The following is a 19,719-nucleotide window of genomic DNA, read 5'->3' on the forward strand; positions in this document are numbered from 1 at the left end:
TTAAATACACCGAAGTTTGTACCGCGTCTTCCCAATACGCTTTGGAGAGAGAACACTGTGCCAACATAGAACGAGCTTTCTCGATTACTGAGCGTATAGTTCGTTCTGCTAATCCATTTTGTTGCGGACTGTACTTCACTGTCGTTTGGTGCACAATACCATTAGTACGAAAATGATCTGACAGTTCTTTGTTGACATATTCACCTCCATTGTCCGTCCTAACAGCTTTTATTTGAGCTCCAGTTTGCCGTTCCACTAATTTTTGGAAATGGCAAAACTTTTCTTTCACTTCTGTCTTCGAAGAAATAAATATATAAAAATAAGCGTGTATAATCATCTACAAATAATAAGGCATACTTGTTACCTTGTAGAGAGGTTTCTGACATCGGTCCACAGATGTCGCTATGTATCAACTCAAGCAAAGACGTAGCTGGTTTATAGGCTATTTTCTTAAACGGTTTGCGAGCTTGCTTACCTTCGATACAGGCTACGCAACTCTCTTTGTCAATTTCTGTAAACTCTACACCTACATGACTATCTCTTAAATGGTTCATACCGATGCGACACAGATGACCCAAACGCTTGTGCCATAACTGGTACCTAGTAGCGGAGTCAGAGTGCACATCACAGGCTACATCGCGAGGCATATTGACAGTACAGTCTAATTTGTACAGACCTCTATAGGGCGAACCGTGAAGAATAGAGTCACCTACAAAAGAAAAGGTATCAGAATTATAGAAATTACAACCATTTTTATCAAAAAGTACACTATAACCTTTTTCTACAGCCTTATAAACAGATATCAAATTACTATTTAAAGAAGGTACATAAATTGCATCTTTTATTTTATTAACAGTAGAAGAACCAGAGTGGATTGATATATCACCAATACCGCCGCTGTCTATCTTGGTACCATCTGCAATAGTAACCTTTGTACTAGATTCTGGTGATCTTAAATTTTCGAACCATTCCAATCTCGATGTCATATGCCGGGTCGCTCCTGAGTCTATAGTCCAGTAGTCTTCACAGGCATTAGCACTGGTACCAAGAGCTACCACTGAAGCCGCTTCCTGTGCCTTCTTCTTTATCTTTCTTAAAGGACAATCTGGGCGCTTATGACCAGGTTCGTTACAATCATAACAAACAATAGGTTTCTTAACTTTTTGGGCTTGACATCTCGCGAACGTAGAGCAGAATCAAGTTTGGTCGAATCTTCGCTTTTTCGACACTTCGTTGAGAAGTTTAGACTTAACTAACTCTGTAGTCACGTTCTGGTTGCTATTCTCAAGTGCCATAATCAAGGGATCAAACCTGAATGTAAGTCCTCCGAGTAAAATAGCAGCAACAGACGAATCTTCAATAGTTTTTCCCTATGTCAGATAAATCATGCACAGTTGTCATCACTGCATTGATATATGACTCTATATTAGGGAAATCTGACAAGCAAAGTCTATAAAGTCTTCGTTCTAAATAAAGGCGACGACCCATACCTTTATCCTCGTATGCATTCTGTAATGCAGTCCAGGCTTCCGACGCTGTTTTAGCACTTCTTACTTGCGTTATAGCCGAGCCTTCAAGTGTGAGGCATATCTTCGTCAAGGCCTTTTTATCAATTTTTGACATAGTATCTGCAGAAATATTATGGCCTTCAGGATACCCTTCTATAGCTTCCCACAAATCCTCATGCATCAAATAGTTTCGCATTTTGAATTTCCAAGAACTATATCCGTCTCTATTAGTTAGACAAAAGTTGGGCAGTGAGGAAGAACTAGAACCTCTTACCCCATTGGTATCTCCTCGACTATGAGCCATTGTATTCTCAGATCAGCTGTCACAATATCGAAAAATCGGAACTGATATTTTTCACTTTTCGATAAAATCACTTCACAAATAACAATAAAACATTAATTCATAATTGAAATAGTTTTTCTTCAACAAAGCTTCGTGCTGATAACGTTTTTGTAGTAAATTGTTAAAAGAAACGACATGCTTTGATTGGAATTTGTATTGAAGTAAAGTATAAACAATTATGTCAGTCAAGTTTAAATATAAGGAAATAGAAATTTGATTACAAAAGCTTATAAAAAATAGCCAGTACCTATGTACAACAATAGAGTACCTATTTTAACAACATATGACGTTACTGTGAAATGGTTCTACAATGGCTCATGAATTAAAGTCCTTGACCATACCTCAACGAGTTTACTGTAGATAACCTACTGGTTTAAATATTTGTTGCAATTTTAGATCATAATAATTGATCTAATTTACAGATGTCTACTAAAGCTTTATAATTATAAGAATGCGAACGAAACGAGATAAAAATATAAGCAAGCTTGCCTTTGTCAATTTTTTTTTATCTCATCTCGAACTGTCTTTACGTCAGATTAAATTATTTTGTTCTCGATCCAGGTTGGCCAGAATAACGAATTAAACTGTGTTGCCAGCTCTCGTTTAAAAAATACCACCATAGTAAAGTTGTCACAAGTAAAAAAAAAACTATTATTATTAAATCGCGAGTTATTAAATAAATAGTTTTTAAACTATTACCTGAGTGGCGTTTTTAACTTTCAGCATGCCTAATCGTAATACTGGCTTGGTTTTATAAAGTAAAATGTTTATAAAAAGAACATGGCTGGTAAAGATTAAACTTAGATAGTCTATGGTTAGTAGATATATAAACTGGAAGTCGTTTTAATTAGTTGTTGAAATCAAATCATAGTTTTCCTTTAAGCAAGTAAACTTTTCTAAAACTGTCTATCTTAGCTTCATCTTTCCACGTCCGTTAATTTCGACTGTACATAATAAAAAACGAATAAATTCAATTAGGTACCTATATAAAATTGTAAAAAAATCCATTACATAAAAAAATAGTCATTATGATTTAAAAATAATCTCGAAATTAAATACACCAAACCCAGTACTGCGATTTAGCGGTCACCGGCATCAACTTAAGAATTCTACTAAAAACTACCAAAAACTACCAACCCATTAGCTGTTAGGCACGGCGTCGGTCCACGTGTTGAACCAGTTGTAATTCAACATGGCGGCGTACGGGTGTTTCCTCTTCTTGTGCAGTCGGAGGCTTTCCTCGGAAGCATACCAGTACTGAGGATATTTGTCGAATGGGTATTTCTCAGACTCTTTCACATAGGGCTCGGAGGGGTCTCCTGTAAATAACAACAGAGAAATAAACAAACGAAATAAACAAAAAACCGGCCAAGAGCGTGTCGGATTACTACAGTTAAAATCTATTACCAGAAAAAGAGCGTATCTTCACGGCACTTACGTCCTTTTGTTGAGAAGCGCAGTTTTTCGGCAATAACTCAAAAAGGGTATATCTGATCATGTTGAAACCAATACGGTATTTGACAACTCCTGATTTAGCCATAATCTTAATATTATTATGAAAATATAGATATACAGATAGTGTTTAGCGAAGAGAAAATTTAAATCGGTTGAAAATTGGATTTATAGTGATTTTTTGAAAAATCTATACACCTGTCTCTTTTTCAAACGCTTTTCTCTATGCAGCAAGTATGGCGGTACTGGCGTGTGACGTCACATGCCAGTATGTCTTTCTCTGTCTAAACTTGAATTTCAAACATTTATAACTTTGTTATTTGTAAAGGTAGCTTAAAAATTGTTTTTCTATTCGATGACAGGCATTGAGTAGTTTTAATTTATAAAACATATACAAAATAGTCAAATACCGTATTTTCGTTGAAATTATTTATAAAGCGTTACCTTTCCATATTTTTTGGACAAACGGTTTACAAGATGGGGGGCACAATTTTTGCTACTTAAGGAGCGATTATTTCCGGAAATCTTCACTAAATCAGAAAAGTTTTTGAGAAACCTTACTATCTTTTCAAAAGAGCTGACGAACTAATAACTATGTGCCACAAGTTGATGCGAGTTAAAAAAAAACAATTTCTGTTACGTGTAAGAAGTGCCCCCCTTATAAATATTTATTTTTGTAATTTAACTACAAAACTAAATAGCGGCTTTGACAAGACATCTTGTATCATTTTGTAGTTTTCGAGTAAAATGCCTGTGACATACGGACGGACGGGCAGACAGACGGACTTGACGAAACTATAAGGGTTCCGTTTTTGCTATTTTGGCTCCGGAACTCTAAAAACGCTGCCCGCCGTATACATAATATATATAATCTCTTTTTCTTGTGCGTATTAGAGACGCAGCCGTAAAGCGCTGCGCGGAGCTCTTAGGTCAATTACAGGCAGGCCCAGACCAAGGTCTATATTAATTTGTATAATTATTAATTCCCATAACTGAATACTCATAATGTTAAGAGCGTTTATACCTGCTGAGCTGGCAACATTCCATTTTTGTTAGTTTTTCTCGATTATTCCATAAAAATGTAATGAAAATTAAAAAACTCACTTACTGGGGGCAGGCACTAGACTGTCACTTACTGGGGGCAGGCACTAGACTGTCCCTTACTGGGGCAGGCACTAGACTGTCCCTTACTGGGCAGGCACTAGACTGTCACTTTCTGGGGGCAGGCACTAGACTGTCCCTTACTGGGCTGGCACTAGACTGTCCCTTACTGGGGTAGGCACTAGACTGTCCCTTACTGGGGCAGCACTAGACTGTCACTTACTGGGGGCAGGTACTAGACTGTCACTTACTGGGGGCTGGCACTAGACTGTCCCTTACTGGGGGCAGGCACTAGACTGTCACTTTCTGGGGGCAGGCACTAGACTGTCACTTACTGGGGGCTGGCACTAGACTGTCCCCTTACTGGGGCAGGCACTAGACTGTCACTTTCTGGGGCAGGCACTAGACTGTCCCTTACTGGGGGCTGCACTAGACTGTCCACTTTACTGGGGGCTGGCACTAGACTGTCCCTTACTGGGGCAGGCACTAGACTGTCACTTACTGGGGCTGCACTAGACTGTCCCTTACTGGGGGCTGCACTAGACTGTCCCTTACTGGGGCAGGCACTAGACTGTCACTTACTGGGGGCTGGCACTAGACTGTCACTTACTGGGGGCAGGCACTAGACTGTCACTTACTGGGGGCAGGCACTAGACTGTCACTTACTGGGGGCAGGCACTAGACTGTCCCTACTGGGGGCAGGCACTAGACTGTCACTTACTGGGGGCAGGCACTAGACTGTCACTTACTGGGGGCAGGCACTAGACTGTCACTTACTGGGGGCTGGCACTAGACTGTCCCTTACTGGGGCTGGCACTAGACTGTCCCTTACTGGGGGCAGGCACTAGACTGTCACTTTCTGGGGGCAGGCACTAGACTGTCCCTTACTGGGGGCTGGCACTAGACTGTCCCTTACTGGGGGCAGGCACTAGACTGTCCCTTACTGGGGGCAGGCACTAGACTGTCCCTTACTGGGGGCAGGCACTAGACTGTCACTTTCTGGGGGCTGGCACTAGACTGTCACTTACTGGGGGCAGGCACTAGACTGTCACTTTCTGGGGGCAGGCACTAGACTGTCACTTACTGGGGGCTGGCACTAGACTGTCCCTTACTGGGGGCTGGTACTAGACTGTCACTTTCTGGGGGCTGGCACTAGACTGTCCCTACTGGGGGCTGGCACTAGACTGTCCCTTACTGGGGGCAGGCACTAGACTGTCACTTACTGGGGGCAGGCACTAGACTGTCACTTACTGGGGGCTGGCACTAGACTGTCCCTTACTGGGGGCTGGCACTAGACTGTCACTTACTGGGGGCAGGCACTAGACTGTCACTTTCTGGGGCTGGCACTAGACTGTCACTTACGGGGTAGGCACTAGATTGCCACTGAGGGCAGGCACTAGACTGTCACTTACTGGGGGCAGGCACTAGACTGTCACTTACTGGGGGCAGGCACTAGACTGTCACTTACTGGGGGCAGGCACTAGACTGTCACTTACTGGGGGCAGGCACTAGACTGTCACTTACTGGGGCTGGCACAGACTGTCCCTTACTGGGGCTGGCACTAGACTGTCACTTTCTGGGGGCTGGTACTAGACTGTCACTTACTGGGGGCTGGCACTAGACTGTCACTTACTGGGGGCTGGCACTAGACTGTCACTTTCTGGGGGCTGGTACTAGACTGTCACTTTCTGGGGGCTGGCACTAGACTGTCACTTTCTGGGGGCTGGCACTAGACTGTCACTTACTGGGGGCAGGCACTAGACTGTCACTTACTGGGGGCAGGCACTAGACTGTCACTTACTGGGGGCAGGCACTAGACTGTCACTTACTGGGCAGCACTAGACTGTCCCTTACTGGGGGCTGGCACTAGACTGTCCCTTACTGGGGGCTGGCACTAGACTGTCCCTTACTGGGGGCTGGCACTAGACTGTCACTTTCTGGGGGCAGGCACTAGACTGTCCCTTACTGGGGGCAGGCACTAGACTGTCACTTTCTGGGGGCTGGTACTAGACTGTCACTTACTGGGGGCTGGCACTAGACTGTCACTTACGGGGTAGGTACTACACTGCCACTGGGGGCAGGCACTAGACTGTCACTTACCGGGCGGCAGGCAGTAGACGCAGAATATCCTGCGTCTCTTTCCCTCGTGCGTCTCCAGATGCTTCTTGTGCAGCTTCCGCCGCGGCGACACGTGCGGGCAGCACGGGCACGGGATGCCCAGCATCTTGGGCACGCAGCCGTGACGCTCCGCCGCGTGGGTGAGGAGCGTTGACGCTACGCGGTACCCCTGGGGGATGTCATAAATATTTGCGGCAATCAACTCGACTGGCAATGCCTTAAGGTACTACCTATTAATTTAATCTTCTAAGTGTCAGATAAAAGTAATGCCGTCTTTGTTTATTCGGACAAAACAAACAGAGACGGCATCACTGATATCCGTCACTTAAAGTTAGTCGACAAGTGGTGAAGCAGGCTCTTAATATATCAAAATGAATCCCTATTTCCCTTGGTCACGCTCGGCATCACGCGTGAACGGCTGGACCGATTTCGCTAATTCTTTTTTTGTTGTGTTTGCTATTGTCAGGAGAAGGTTCTTATAATAGTAGATTTAGAAAATTAAAAAAAAAAAACTACACCGGGGGCGAAGCCGCGGGCACCAGCTAGTTACATATAATTATCATCCCAGCCTTTATACGTCCCACTGCTGGGCACAGGCCTCCTCTCAGAACAAGAGGGCTTGGGCCATAGTTCCCACGCGGGCCCAGTGCGGATTGGGAACTTCACACGCACCATTGAATTGCTTCGCAGGTTTGTGCAGGTTTCCTCACGATGTTTTCCTTCACCGCATAGCTCGTGGTAAATTTCAAATGTAATTCCGCACATGAATTTGGAAAAACTCAGAGGTGCGAGCCGGGGTTTGAACCCACGACCCTCTGCTTGAGAGGCGATAGGTCAAACCACTAGGCCACCACGGCGATCATATAATTATACAACATGTGAATACTAACCTTGAAGCAGTGCTCGCACCGATAAGGGAAGGTCTTCCATTTAGGGTTCTTCTTTCTGCTGAACACCATCCGGTACGGCTCCGAAGGGAACCAGTCCTCGGGGTCCAGCGACATCTCTACTAGTTCTACACCTAGAATGTCAATACAAAACATGGTTAAAGAGATGAAGGATTTAAAAAGAAGGGAAGGATTAACGACCTAGAGGCCCCGCGCGCGCTCATAAAGCAATTAAAATCTCTGGCATAGATGCCTTCAGGGATAAGTACGCCTTAATCCTTTTTTTGTAACATTGTTGTATTTCCTTTTCTTGCAACAAAGTGTATAAGCAAACAAACAAACAAAATCCTACTCATATTATAAATGCCAGTTTTTGAGTGCGTACGTTTGCACATGCCTGTTACTACTTCACGCTAAAGCAGCTGGATGGATTCAGATGCAATTTGGTATGAGACAGCCGGACTGGTTAAAGGTATTATTCTGTTGGATCACAACCGGACAAGTATGAACAAAATTATCATGATAATTAAGATTGTTTTTTTGGAATCTTTTTGTATTTTTTATTTCAATTCCAAATTTTTACTTTTACGGTCATCCCGTAAAACCTATATTGAAAATAACTATAACCGCGTGCTGTACCGCTACACCACTGATGGTCATCTGTGTCATGATGGTGGTCTGGTGACCATCAGTGGTGTAGCGGTACAGCACGCGGTACGGAATACCGAGGACCTGGGTTCGTTTCCCTGTGATGGTCTTATTTTTCTGGTTTTTCTGTGCATCTATATTTCAGTTTGTATTTTCAATCATGATAATTCCCAACCCTGGGTTATCGAGTTGTATTGCGATTGTTACCTGGTGGTACTTTGATCTGCGGCACGATGGCGACCTTCGGGACGACGGGTGGCGGCGCGACGCTCAGGGTCGTGTTCGTAGCTGCCAGTAGACTCGTCAGTATTGTGTTTTGCGCCTAAAACATGTGTACAAATGTAGTGAATCTTTTTCTATCGTATTTTATCGGTAACGTTGGTATTTGTTATGCTGTTTTAGTAATCTTCAGTACAGATTGATCCACAAGAGCTGGCATGGATAGATTGAACGAAAGTAATGTCACTTAAATAAACTAAAAGAATTTCTTTGCTCAACCGCGACCTTATGTATGATAGCTACGTCTATGCAAAATATGCGTGTTCAAGCAATTCCCCCACCTCCACACTGTAAGAATACACACAAATCACACACTCATCTATCACGACCACCATACTACACTGACGCGTTTCGAACTCAACCATAGCTCATCTTCAGAGCAACACAACCCTACACCATGCTACCAGATTTTCGACCCATCTAACATCGTGTATGGTTAATGTCACTTAGACATTAGAAAATGACAGATGCATCATCATCCCAGCCTATATACGTCCCACTGCAGGGCACAGGCCTCCTCTCGTAATGAGAGGGCTTGGGCAGATGCATCACATTTTTATAATTGTGTGAAGTGTATTCAAACTCAAACAGGTAGCACAAATACTTTCATTCAGTCATTTAATCCATTCGTGTCAGCTCTTTCGAATCAACCAACCTGTAGTAGATGCGACGGATAGTTGTTTGGCAGGATTATGCAGGTTGCAACTTGTTCAAAGACCCGTACGTAGTCTTTCAACGAAAGAAAGCGCGCTTTTTGCTTCAGTACAGTTTTTAACATAACTACATAAGTTTTTTTATTATGCAGTATCAGGCCTGATAGTATGTAACTCTCTGGGGTCTATATTGGAATCCATACATAATTAAAAGTCATAATATAATGTTTACTATAAAAAAAAAATTATAACTACAGATTTTTCCTGATTGTTATAAAGTAAACCTGACCTAACCTATAGAGTTGTAGGTTGACCATTTCAGAGCTCCTGAAAATTTATGAATTAAAATAAAAGGTGTTATGGCTTATAATGTTATGGATTGCAAACAGCACCCAACTGTCTGGCATTCGGCAGAATCCTAAAATTGTGGACGGAGAAGTCAGATACCGAATACTAGCCGAATATCCGTTGCATCTCTAAAAATAAATGTTATTACCTGCAACAAAGCCCCATTGGTCAAACTCTGTGACAGATCCACTTTCGGCTTCCTTTTATACCCCTTCGGAGGCCCTCGCTTCTTCGCCACCTCTCCATTCTTCTTATACCGCACTATCCCACCGGAATCACAACTCTTGGGTGTCTGTACCGGTGTTATGCTCAATTTAGCAGGCAGGGAGTACCGACTATGCAAGGACTTGACTACATTAGCGGCCTGAGCTTGTATACTTGGTAAAGCTAATGGATTTGCCAAGTTTAAAGGGTTGTTTACAAATTTTGGTAGCGTTACATCTGGGGTTGGAAATATGCTTAGAGACTTGTTGAAGGCGGGGATCTGGTAGACTTTGAGATTAAGCGAAGGGCTGAAGGTTTTGATGCGTTTTGGGGCGGGCTCGTCGTCGCTGGACGACTGAGCTGTGCTGAGAGGGTCCTTCTCGGAGAATGGGTCTGTGTGGGATTCTTTTTCTTGAATGCAGAACATCTGGAACAGGAGTTTTTGTAATTAATTCACAAGTAAAGCTAGAAAAGTTTTAGTTTTTGAACATGAAACTACTGTGAGACTCACTCATCTATAATATAAAAGTGAACTTCCAGAACGGGACAAAAAAAACGAGACGGAGCACGATGGCGCTCTACAACACCATTTTGACACGTTTCTCTCAAGAAACGCATTATTTCTCTGGAATTTTAAAGCAAGTCGATTCTTTGACCTTGGGAATCGCGAAAAACTTGAGAAAATATGACATTGGGTGTGTACATTTTGTATATTAAGCAAAATAAAATCACACGTTCTAATTTCGAGCCAAAAACGAGCGATCTATTATCTATGCCAGTGTTGCCATTCAGGGAAAAATAAATCTATTCATTATCCTGCATTGCAGTCTGTAAAGCTCTTTACCCATTCATTGCCGCGCGCCAGATTACGCTGGGCTTAGTCATGAAACTTGGTATGTAGATAGTTGGATGTCTGAAATAACACATAGGCTACTTTTATTCCAATATTCCCACAGGATAGTTGTTCTTAACACAACACCTAAATGAAGATTATGATATAAATTTTGGGATTTCCCACAGGAATTTTGTAACTAATTCAATTGTAACTACCAGATCGAATAGTTTACGCGTATGAAGCCGCGGGTACACTAGTTAATGAAATAAACCTGGATAACTCAAGTCAAACTTGGGTTTAGCTCCACAAGTTTCGAGCTAATACGTAGCTCTTCTGCCCGAGCTAAACTCAATAAGACGAGTTATCTGAGTTTATTTAATTAAACATGAGAAAGTTTTTCTTCAAAAAAGAAAATTGCTGTCCAAGCGTATTTTGTGAATGCTATAGAGCAGCCATTCTCAAAGCCACCCCTGGAGTATAGAGACATGACCAGATTTTGGAAAGAGTGAGCTATTCTATATATATTCTATATTTCTATTTAAAGTTTATTTTAGACCAGCGTTTCTTAACCTTGGGTTGCGACTCAAATTAAGTTGCAGGTGGTATTGGAATAGATTGTGGAAATTCTTGAATAAAGCATGTGCTAAGAGTTTTTTTTTATATTTTATTTTAATAACAACAATTTTAGACACAATAAGGTTATTCTGAGTGTCAAAAGTGTCATCACGTACGTACAGAAGTGCTCCTAAACTTTTTAGAAATTAAATACATAATAACATTATTCTATTTAAAAAGCAATAAAAAAGTGAAGAATACCGTTCTCGCTTATACTGCCAGTGTTATTGCCTGATAATGCGTTGAATAGTGTGACGGAAAGTGCTAAACAAATACCTTGTGGCATCATTTTGCAGCTACAAAATATTAAGCTACCCACATATAATAAAAATCAAAGTCCTACCCTACAAAATTTTATTAAATAGTGTTGCCAGTGAAAAAAAAATGACGTCTCGTAGTAGGAGTAAGAAAATTAAATGCGACAAATGCGAAAACGACATAGTAAACAATGAATGGCTAAAATGTTGCATATGTCAACATAATTTACACATTGAATGCACCAAAGTGGTAACCAGAAGTAGATTTTTGATAATGACAGCAATCACCAAAAAATCTTGGAAATGCTGGAAATGTCGTAACCTCACAGAAAATGTACAACATTCGACACCACGTTCTCCAAAAAAAACCTCACCAGAAATCAACTTGAAAAAGAGTAAACTTAACAAACCAAAAAATTACTGTCCAATTACCCAAAGCGGGCATTTAGCTGCTACTACAAATCCAGAAACTGAAATACCTCGTTCACTATCTGAGGAAAAACTAACAACTGATAGTGATCTGAGTGCTGACTCATACAACGGCGTAGGCTCTCGGACACCAAGAAGTCTGCCAAACGTATCAACCCACGATCTTTCAATTGAAAACGGTCTTAGAGATGAAATAGATCAGCTAAAACTCAAGCTATTATCGGCCAACGAGGAAATTGAGAAACTGAACGGTGAAGTCACACGTTTGACCAGGACATTGGATAGTTGTCAAAAACAAATGAGCGTATACAAGAAAATCCTTGGTGAAAATACACCTAAAAAAGCATCACCTTTAGGAACTCGAAATAAAAAATCGAAACCACTAAAAGTTGGTAGAAAACATGTAAATTCCCCTACTCCTAAACGACTGGAGAATACACCTGAGCCAAATATATCATCTTCAACTCCTATCCCGGACGATGAAAGTACTAATCAATCTGAAATCCATCCATCACCGCTGGTACATAAGTGTCAATATTCCGAAGCGACAAAAAAACAAGCTGTGTGTCATCAGTAGTAATAAAAGAAATAAAGTTAGACAAAAAATTGAGAATGCACTCTCAGATGATCTACAAATATGTCACTTTCTAAACCAAACGCTGGAATAAAAGAACTTCTACAAGATATTTACTCAAAAACGACGAATTTTACAAAAAAGATCATTGTGTCGTATTTATAGGAGAAGAAGACTTCAGGAAAACAAACAACTATATAGACTTAGTAGTTTCAATCAGAGAAACACTGCAAAACTTAGATCACACCAATTTTATTATGTGTTTGCCTGTTTATAGATGTAATCATGTGAGTGACATATTCAACTGGAGGATTGAGACATTTAACAATCTACTTTATCTCGATGTACAGACACACCAACACGCCTTCCTAAATGATACAAATCTAGAATTATCATACGACTACGATATGTTCCATAATCAAAGTGGAGTTCTGAATAATTTAGGATTCCAAAAAGTCGTTAGTGGGATAAAAAAAACGATAGAGCACGTCAATAATTACAATCGTGAACCAGGAATGCATACATGTTCATTTTCAACAGAAAAGGAAACTTCAAATATCATTACGAATCAAAAAACATCCGTAACCAAAAAATATATTGAAAATAAACCCCCTAGTAGTAAAAATAATAGTAATAATACATCGATAAACGACAAGAGAAATGAAGAAGAAACTTTAAACAACACCAATCACCTTGAAAAAATCTTCACCTGGAAAGAAATAAAATGAAATCATCTAGCAACGAGAAAACTGTAAAAGGATCTTCCAGCAAACTTAATGATCTAGAAACAGCAAAGTTTTTTCGGCAATAGATTGAATATTTTTTGTCAAAACGTACGCAGTATAAAAAACAAACGCCATCTGATAGAGTCTATTATGGACAATGAAGAAAATATGCACGCCCTGTGTTTTACGGAAACTTGGATTACGCCATCAAAATTGGATCTTTTGCGCATCGACGGATACCAGCTAGCATCATCCTTCTGTCGCACAAACTGCGAGGGTGGAGGAGTGTGCGTATTTTTGAAGAAAAACTTATATGTGGAATATGAGGAATGTGAGGATATATTAGACATGTCAATTGAATCGATTTTTGAAATATGTGCCGTGGACCTCAAAAAACTTAATCTTCTCATGGTTGGCCTATACTGGCCTGATAGCAGAAGAGTTCCTGACCTTTTCTATAGCTGTCTGGATGGACTGTTACATCACTTGCATAGAAAATATTGTAAAAGAGATATTATCATAGCCGGAATTTAATGTTATGTGTTGGAACAGACCACATCTTCTTTAACACTACTTAATGTAATGAAAAGCTTTAACTTTCAACAACTTGTAAAAATACCTACTAGAGTAACTGAAACTAGTGCTACTTGTATAGACCTAATATTCTCTAATTTTCCAACTCGCGTATCGCAGGTTGCTGTAAGGGACTATGGCCTGTCGGATCATAGGGGTATCTTCTTGAGTCTATCTTTTGAAAAATTACAAATGCGCACTAATTGGATAACAGAGACAGACTTTATAAAGAGCGCAACATAGAAAACTTTAATCAGAACTCAGTAAGATAGACTTTAATCAAATAATATCCTTAGATAGAAATGTTAATCAAAATTATAATGAATTTACTGCTGTACTAAAACTAAAGCTAGATCTATGTATGCCTAAAATCCGAGTAAAAATTAAACATAAGAATAATAAATTGGCTAACACCGGGCATAAAACAATCTTGCAAACATAAAAGACTTTTAAAGAGACTAACCATGCAAAAGAAGGATTCTGTGTTGCTTGAGCATTATAAAAGTATGAAAGCTATTAAAAAAAACGTAATAACGTCAAAAAGGATAAAATATAAAAATGGTTAAAAAATCGAACAATTTAGTAAAATCAATGTGGCGCGTAATAAACAGCAAACAAATAAGTTCACTTTTAAAAATAGAAAAATATGAAGCTTAATATCGATGATAACATTACCGAGGATCCAGTACAGGTTGCAAACGCATTCAACAAGTTCTTTACATCAGTAGGAAACTGTTCGAGAAAGGATAGCCTACCACCTGCCGGCCGTAAAGTTATCAGCCCAAGTGAAAATTCTATGTTTTTGAACTCTGTATCCGCAAACGAAGTTCTTAAAATAATTCGTAATTTGAAAAAGCAGAGAAGCTACGGCCATGATGAGATGCCCCCTGTGCTTATTAAATCATGTGCAGAGCAACTCGTGGTTCCTCTGACAAACCTTATCAACCAGTCATTTGTCGAGGGTACTGTCCAGATGCATTAAAGTTATCCGTAGTAAAACCTTACACAAAAAAGGCGACAAGTGTGATTGTGGCAACCACCGGCCAATTGCTCTTCCAACAACCTTTTCCAAGATATTCGAATCTGCAATGTGTAACCGTCTATATTCATACTGGAAAAATTTGAAATATTTAGTGATGCCCAATATGGCTTCAGAAACGTAAGTCCACCACACTCGCAGTATATAAATATATACAGGAGGTACTTAGTATAATTAACGATAGAAAATATGCTTTGGGCGTTTAGTAGATATGAGTAAAGCTTATGATCGTGTATTATATAACATCTTGTTAAATAATTATACGGTATAGGTATACGCGGTATAGCTCATGAATGGTTCACTTCATATCTCTCGGGCCGTACGCAATACGTCCAGGTGGAACATCATGACTACCTAACGGGCAGAATTGAAAAGATTACATCTGGAAAAATAGAAGTTACCAAATCTATACCCCAAGGAAGTGTTCTGGGTTGTGTTTTTTTTTATTTATATTAACGATTTGCCTAAAATTATAGAGTACCCATGCACTTTATTTGCTGACGATATATCCATAGTTATGCCCTGTCAAAGTGAAACAGACATTAAGGTCCAATTGGATGCCACTCTTGAAAAAACTGTTAGTTGGTTAAAAAGACCATAATCTTGAAATTAATTTCAAAAAAACTTAAAGTCATGCAATTTAAGCCACATCAAAAGCAGCCAATAAACATTAATTACTGGTTTCAAAATACTAAACTTGAGTCAGTAACGCTTTTTCACTACTGGGCATAACAATTGACTCAGCCCTAAACTGGAAGCATCATATTAATAAAGTAAGGGCTAAGTTAAGTCGATTTACATATGCTTTGAACGAACTGAAAAAAATGCACTGACCTAAAAACAGCTACAAATGCTTATTACGCATACGCACATGCTTTTCTCCAATACGGGATAGTACTGTGGGAAAGTGTTTAAAATTGATTCTGAACATCCTACTCACATATTTAATGAGATCAGAATACTAGTAAACAATGATAGAATGGAGACCTACAGGCCACATTTCATGAAACAAAACATTCTTACCCTTACTTCAATTTACATTTTGGAAGTGTGCCTGTTTGTTAAGAAGAACATGAATCTGTTTCCAAAATCGTCCCCAAAATCTCCGTCCACGGCAGAGATTGGCGAAACCGGTTTCGACTTTGCAAATGATACACTCCGGTCCATACGCAATGTCAATAACAATGTATAACCACATTCCCGAATCCATAAAAAATATACAGGATATTAATTTGTTTAAAGTCTGTTTAAAAAAATATCTCCTAGATAAAGCCTATTTCACCATAAAAGACTTTTTTCACTAGGCTTGTAGTTTTGTAATTTAGTTACTGTTTTCATAATTTGAGTACTGCATTCTGACAGTGACTATAAACAGAATTAGACTTAAAGCTAAATTTATTATTAATATTGTTTTATAATTTATTGCTGAAATTGAAAAATTGTATTTAAATATTTATTTTTTGACTTATTTTGTTAATTAATTTAAAATGTTTGTGCCATTATAAATGATGAATTATTTAATATTATTAAACGATTGCAATGCCCTTGCAGGGTTCACGTAATACTTAACTGTGTCTATTGTAAGATCTGTACACTACGTAAAAGCAATAAAGATTTTGAATTTGAATTTGAATTTGATAAACCCGATTAACTCGCATCTTAAATCAAGTTCAGCTCAACTTGATTTAAGACGCGAGTTATCCGGTTTTATCTAAGGGCGGGTTTAATGGCGGGCACGCGGTGGGCCCTCAGACGGTATTTTTGTGTACTGTGGCGATTCCACCACAGTATACATACTTAGAAGCAAATCAAATTATCAGTTGTTAAAATATATTAATCAAATAATAGAACCCTTTGAAAAAAATCCTGGATCCGCCCTTGGTTTCTCTTGGTTTCTCTCATTTTAAATATAAGTGAGTCTTGCAGGTGGTAGGACCTTGTGCAAGGTCCCCCGGATTGCTACCACCATCTGCTCGCTAATCCTGCCGTGAAGCAGCAGTGCTTGCATTGTTGTGTTTCGGAGTGGAGAGTAAGACAGCCGGTGAAATTACTGGCACGTGAGGTATCCCATCTTAGGCTCTAGGTTGGCAACGCATCTGCAATACCCCTGGTGTTGCAGATGTTTATGGGCGGTGTGATCTCTACCATCAGGAGACCCACTTGCTCGTTTGCCATCCAGACGTATAAAAATAAAAACAAGTGAGTCTCACGGTAGTTTCATATCATGTCCATCTCGTTGGTGGAGTTCTGCGCTGTGCTTGCCGATATACTTACTAACTCTTTACTGTAAATAAGTTATAGTAATTAAAATGTGTGCTAACAATCATAAAGATATTTTTTGTTGCGATAAAATGAGCGTAAGCGTAAGCACGTCACGGTTCCAGAGGAATTGCCGCCTAAGAGCGCTCCAGCTGCGGATTTAACTGTCGAGGGTAAGGACTTACGGTACGGATTCTTCGAATAGGTATGAAAAAGAAAAGAAATAAATAATTATATATAACAGCAGTGACACATTACACAGTATACACAGGGTAGAAAATACATTTATTTAGGTACTTAAGTAGTTTTATGATTTAAAACTCGTTCCTCGTACCTTGATTTTAGACAAGCTCGATATTTGGGCACAGTTGCATGCGCCATGATCACGAAACGATGACCGCAATAGTCTAAAACCAAAGTCTAAAACATTGTGATATAAGTAGTTTTCGTTTTTATACGGAATCTTCCATAGTTTAGATATATTTTATACCTGAGGCTGCTATTTATTCTTAAACTACTAATAATTCTCAAGCAAACTTATCCGTTATAGTTTTCCTTGAAAGTTTGATATACTTACCACCATCCTGATTTTTTTTCAAATTTTTCCACCCACTGGTTTAGATTTAAGAGGGGGGGGACGCTCGATTTTAATGAAAATTTGCACTTTAAAGTTGAATATTTCGCAAACACATCGCTGAATCTGGTATTTAAAGACCTATCCAAAGATACCCCACACTATAGGTTTGGATGAGAAAAAAAAAAATCACCCCCACTTTACGTCTATGAGGTACCCTAAAAAAAAATTATTTTAGTTTTGTATTGAACCATTTTGTCGGCATAGTTTACGTATATATCCGTGCAAAATTACAGCTTTCTAGCATTGATAGTCCCTGAGCAAAGCCGCGGACGGACGGACACACAGACAGACATGGCGAGACTATAAGAGTTCCGTTTTTGCCATTTTGGCTCCGGAACCCTAAAAACCTCTACCTATCTAATTTCTGCTTCCAATCTAAATCCCAATAATATTATAAATGCGAAAGTTTGTAAGGCTGTTTGTTTGTTTATTTATTATTATTATTATTTGTTAGGTACCTCTAGCGTCTAAACCGCTGAACCGATTTAGATAAAATTCAGTACTCAGATATGTAGTTAAAATCCCGAGGAAGGACATAAATAGAATATAGCAGTATTTTTTTGCGATTGCTGGGGCTAAATAAAGATCTTCATGGCAAAGCTAAATAAATACATGTTCACCTTGGCGTTTTAAATTAAAACATAATCATGTATTCGTGATTGTACCTACTCTAAAGCCGAGTTTACACTTGCAAGAAAAATCGTGCAAGTTGCATTACAATGCGAGGCCGTAAAGCCAGCGAGTTCTAGTGGTCAATCGAGCGCTGCAATGTAATGCAACTTGCACGATTTTTCTTGCAAGTCTAAACTCGGCTTTAGAGTAGGTACAATCACGAATACATGATTATGTTTTAATTTATACCTAAGTCTCAAAGTAACAATTCTGACAACCTAAAGCAAATAGGTCTGGTTATACTTGGCAATGGACATTGAAAAGAGAAATCAATATCATGCATAATATTATGTACGTACTCTTGCAATGGCACGCGGTAGCGTGTAAAGCCAAGTTCATATAAACTAACTGGAGTTTGCCCGCAGCTTCGCACTCGCACGTCTGCGGGGCTCTACGAAATTCGAAGTCTAACAACTAGTAGCATGGTGTACGTTTGTGTCACTCTGAAGATGAGCTCTGGTTGAGTTCGAAACGCGTCAGTGTACTGTGGTGGTGGTGATAGATGGGTTTGTGAGATTTGTGTGTGTTCTTATAGTGTGGAGGTAGAGGAACTGCATGAACACACATATCTTGCATAAACTTAGCTACTTTCATAAGGTCGCGGGTGAGCAAAGAAATTCATTCTTTTAGTTCAGTTTTTGTCTCTCCTTCCTCTTTGGTTCAAGTCTTGAATCAAAGAGTAGTATAATATACGGGAAAAGAGAGCCCTCTCTCGTCTCATTCATGCAGACTGTTTTGAAGCGCCGTCTGCATTTCCTAACTAGTACCATTGATGTATATATCCATCCATACGTATAGCTATTAATAGTCACAGGTATTCTTTACTTTACTGGATTTGCTTCCCAGCTCAAACCACATAAAAACTAAAAACAGGGCTGCAAAGAGAAGTGAGACCGCTTGAATTCAGTCTTCTTAAGTTTAAACCAGCCTCAATTTTCCGTTTGCAGCACTGTCTTTACTTTTTATGTGGACGATGTGCACGAGTTTCGATTGCAACGTAGCCATCTGTTCCTTGTTGAGCGCGAATAGACGCCTGGCCTGACATAGAGGGTTGCTACACAAAAAATATTTGCAACGACTGAGCGGATACAATTATGTGACTTTTATATTAGAAATTACAATACGATTGTCAATTTCGAAAATAAAGTTCATTTTTGCGGTAATTATCAACGACAAAATATTTTTTAATAAATAAAATTTTGTGATCTCAAGCTTTCAGTGACATCTATCTGAAACAAACGACAACCATCTGTTTTATTTTAGGTTAGATAAAGGAGATGGCGGCGCTATCGACATGAATTAGTACGGTATAGGCGACTGTCCCCCCCCTGTCTTGAATTGTTTTTGGGACGATCTGCAATGTTGCCAGAAATCGCTATTTTACCTTTTACGGTGGGTAAATTAATTAACTGAGCTACATTAGCACCACTGTGCGACAAAGATCTTAAATAAAACGGTACTAACGCGGTTATCTTGCAAGACTACTTTTTACACTTCGCCGTGTTGTCGCTGTTTGTATCTTGTTCGTGGTTTTTAGTTATTATTGTGATTAAAGCACCAGAA

At 39.6% G+C, this 19,719-nt stretch overlaps 1 protein-coding gene across 1 annotated transcript; it reads right to left on the minus strand.

The window, feature by feature from the left end:
* Positions 1 to 2,146: 2,146 nt before the first annotated feature.
* Positions 2,147 to 9,968, minus strand: LOC141433067 (uncharacterized). The gene is made up of 5 exons (XM_074094888.1): positions 9,486 to 9,968; positions 8,265 to 8,379; positions 7,413 to 7,543; positions 6,505 to 6,691; positions 2,147 to 3,170 (listed from the first exon to the last, which is right to left on the minus strand). The coding sequence occupies exons 1-5, from the start codon at positions 9,966 to 9,968 to the stop codon at positions 2,992 to 2,994; spliced, it is 1,095 nt and encodes a 364-aa protein (XP_073950989.1). The 3' UTR covers positions 2,147 to 2,991.
* Between the last annotated feature and the right edge of the window lie 9,751 nt (positions 9,969 to 19,719).

This window comes from Choristoneura fumiferana, chromosome 12 (genome assembly GCF_025370935.1).
Source record: "Choristoneura fumiferana chromosome 12, NRCan_CFum_1, whole genome shotgun sequence".
Classification (NCBI taxonomy): Eukaryota; Metazoa; Arthropoda; class Insecta; order Lepidoptera; family Tortricidae; genus Choristoneura; species Choristoneura fumiferana.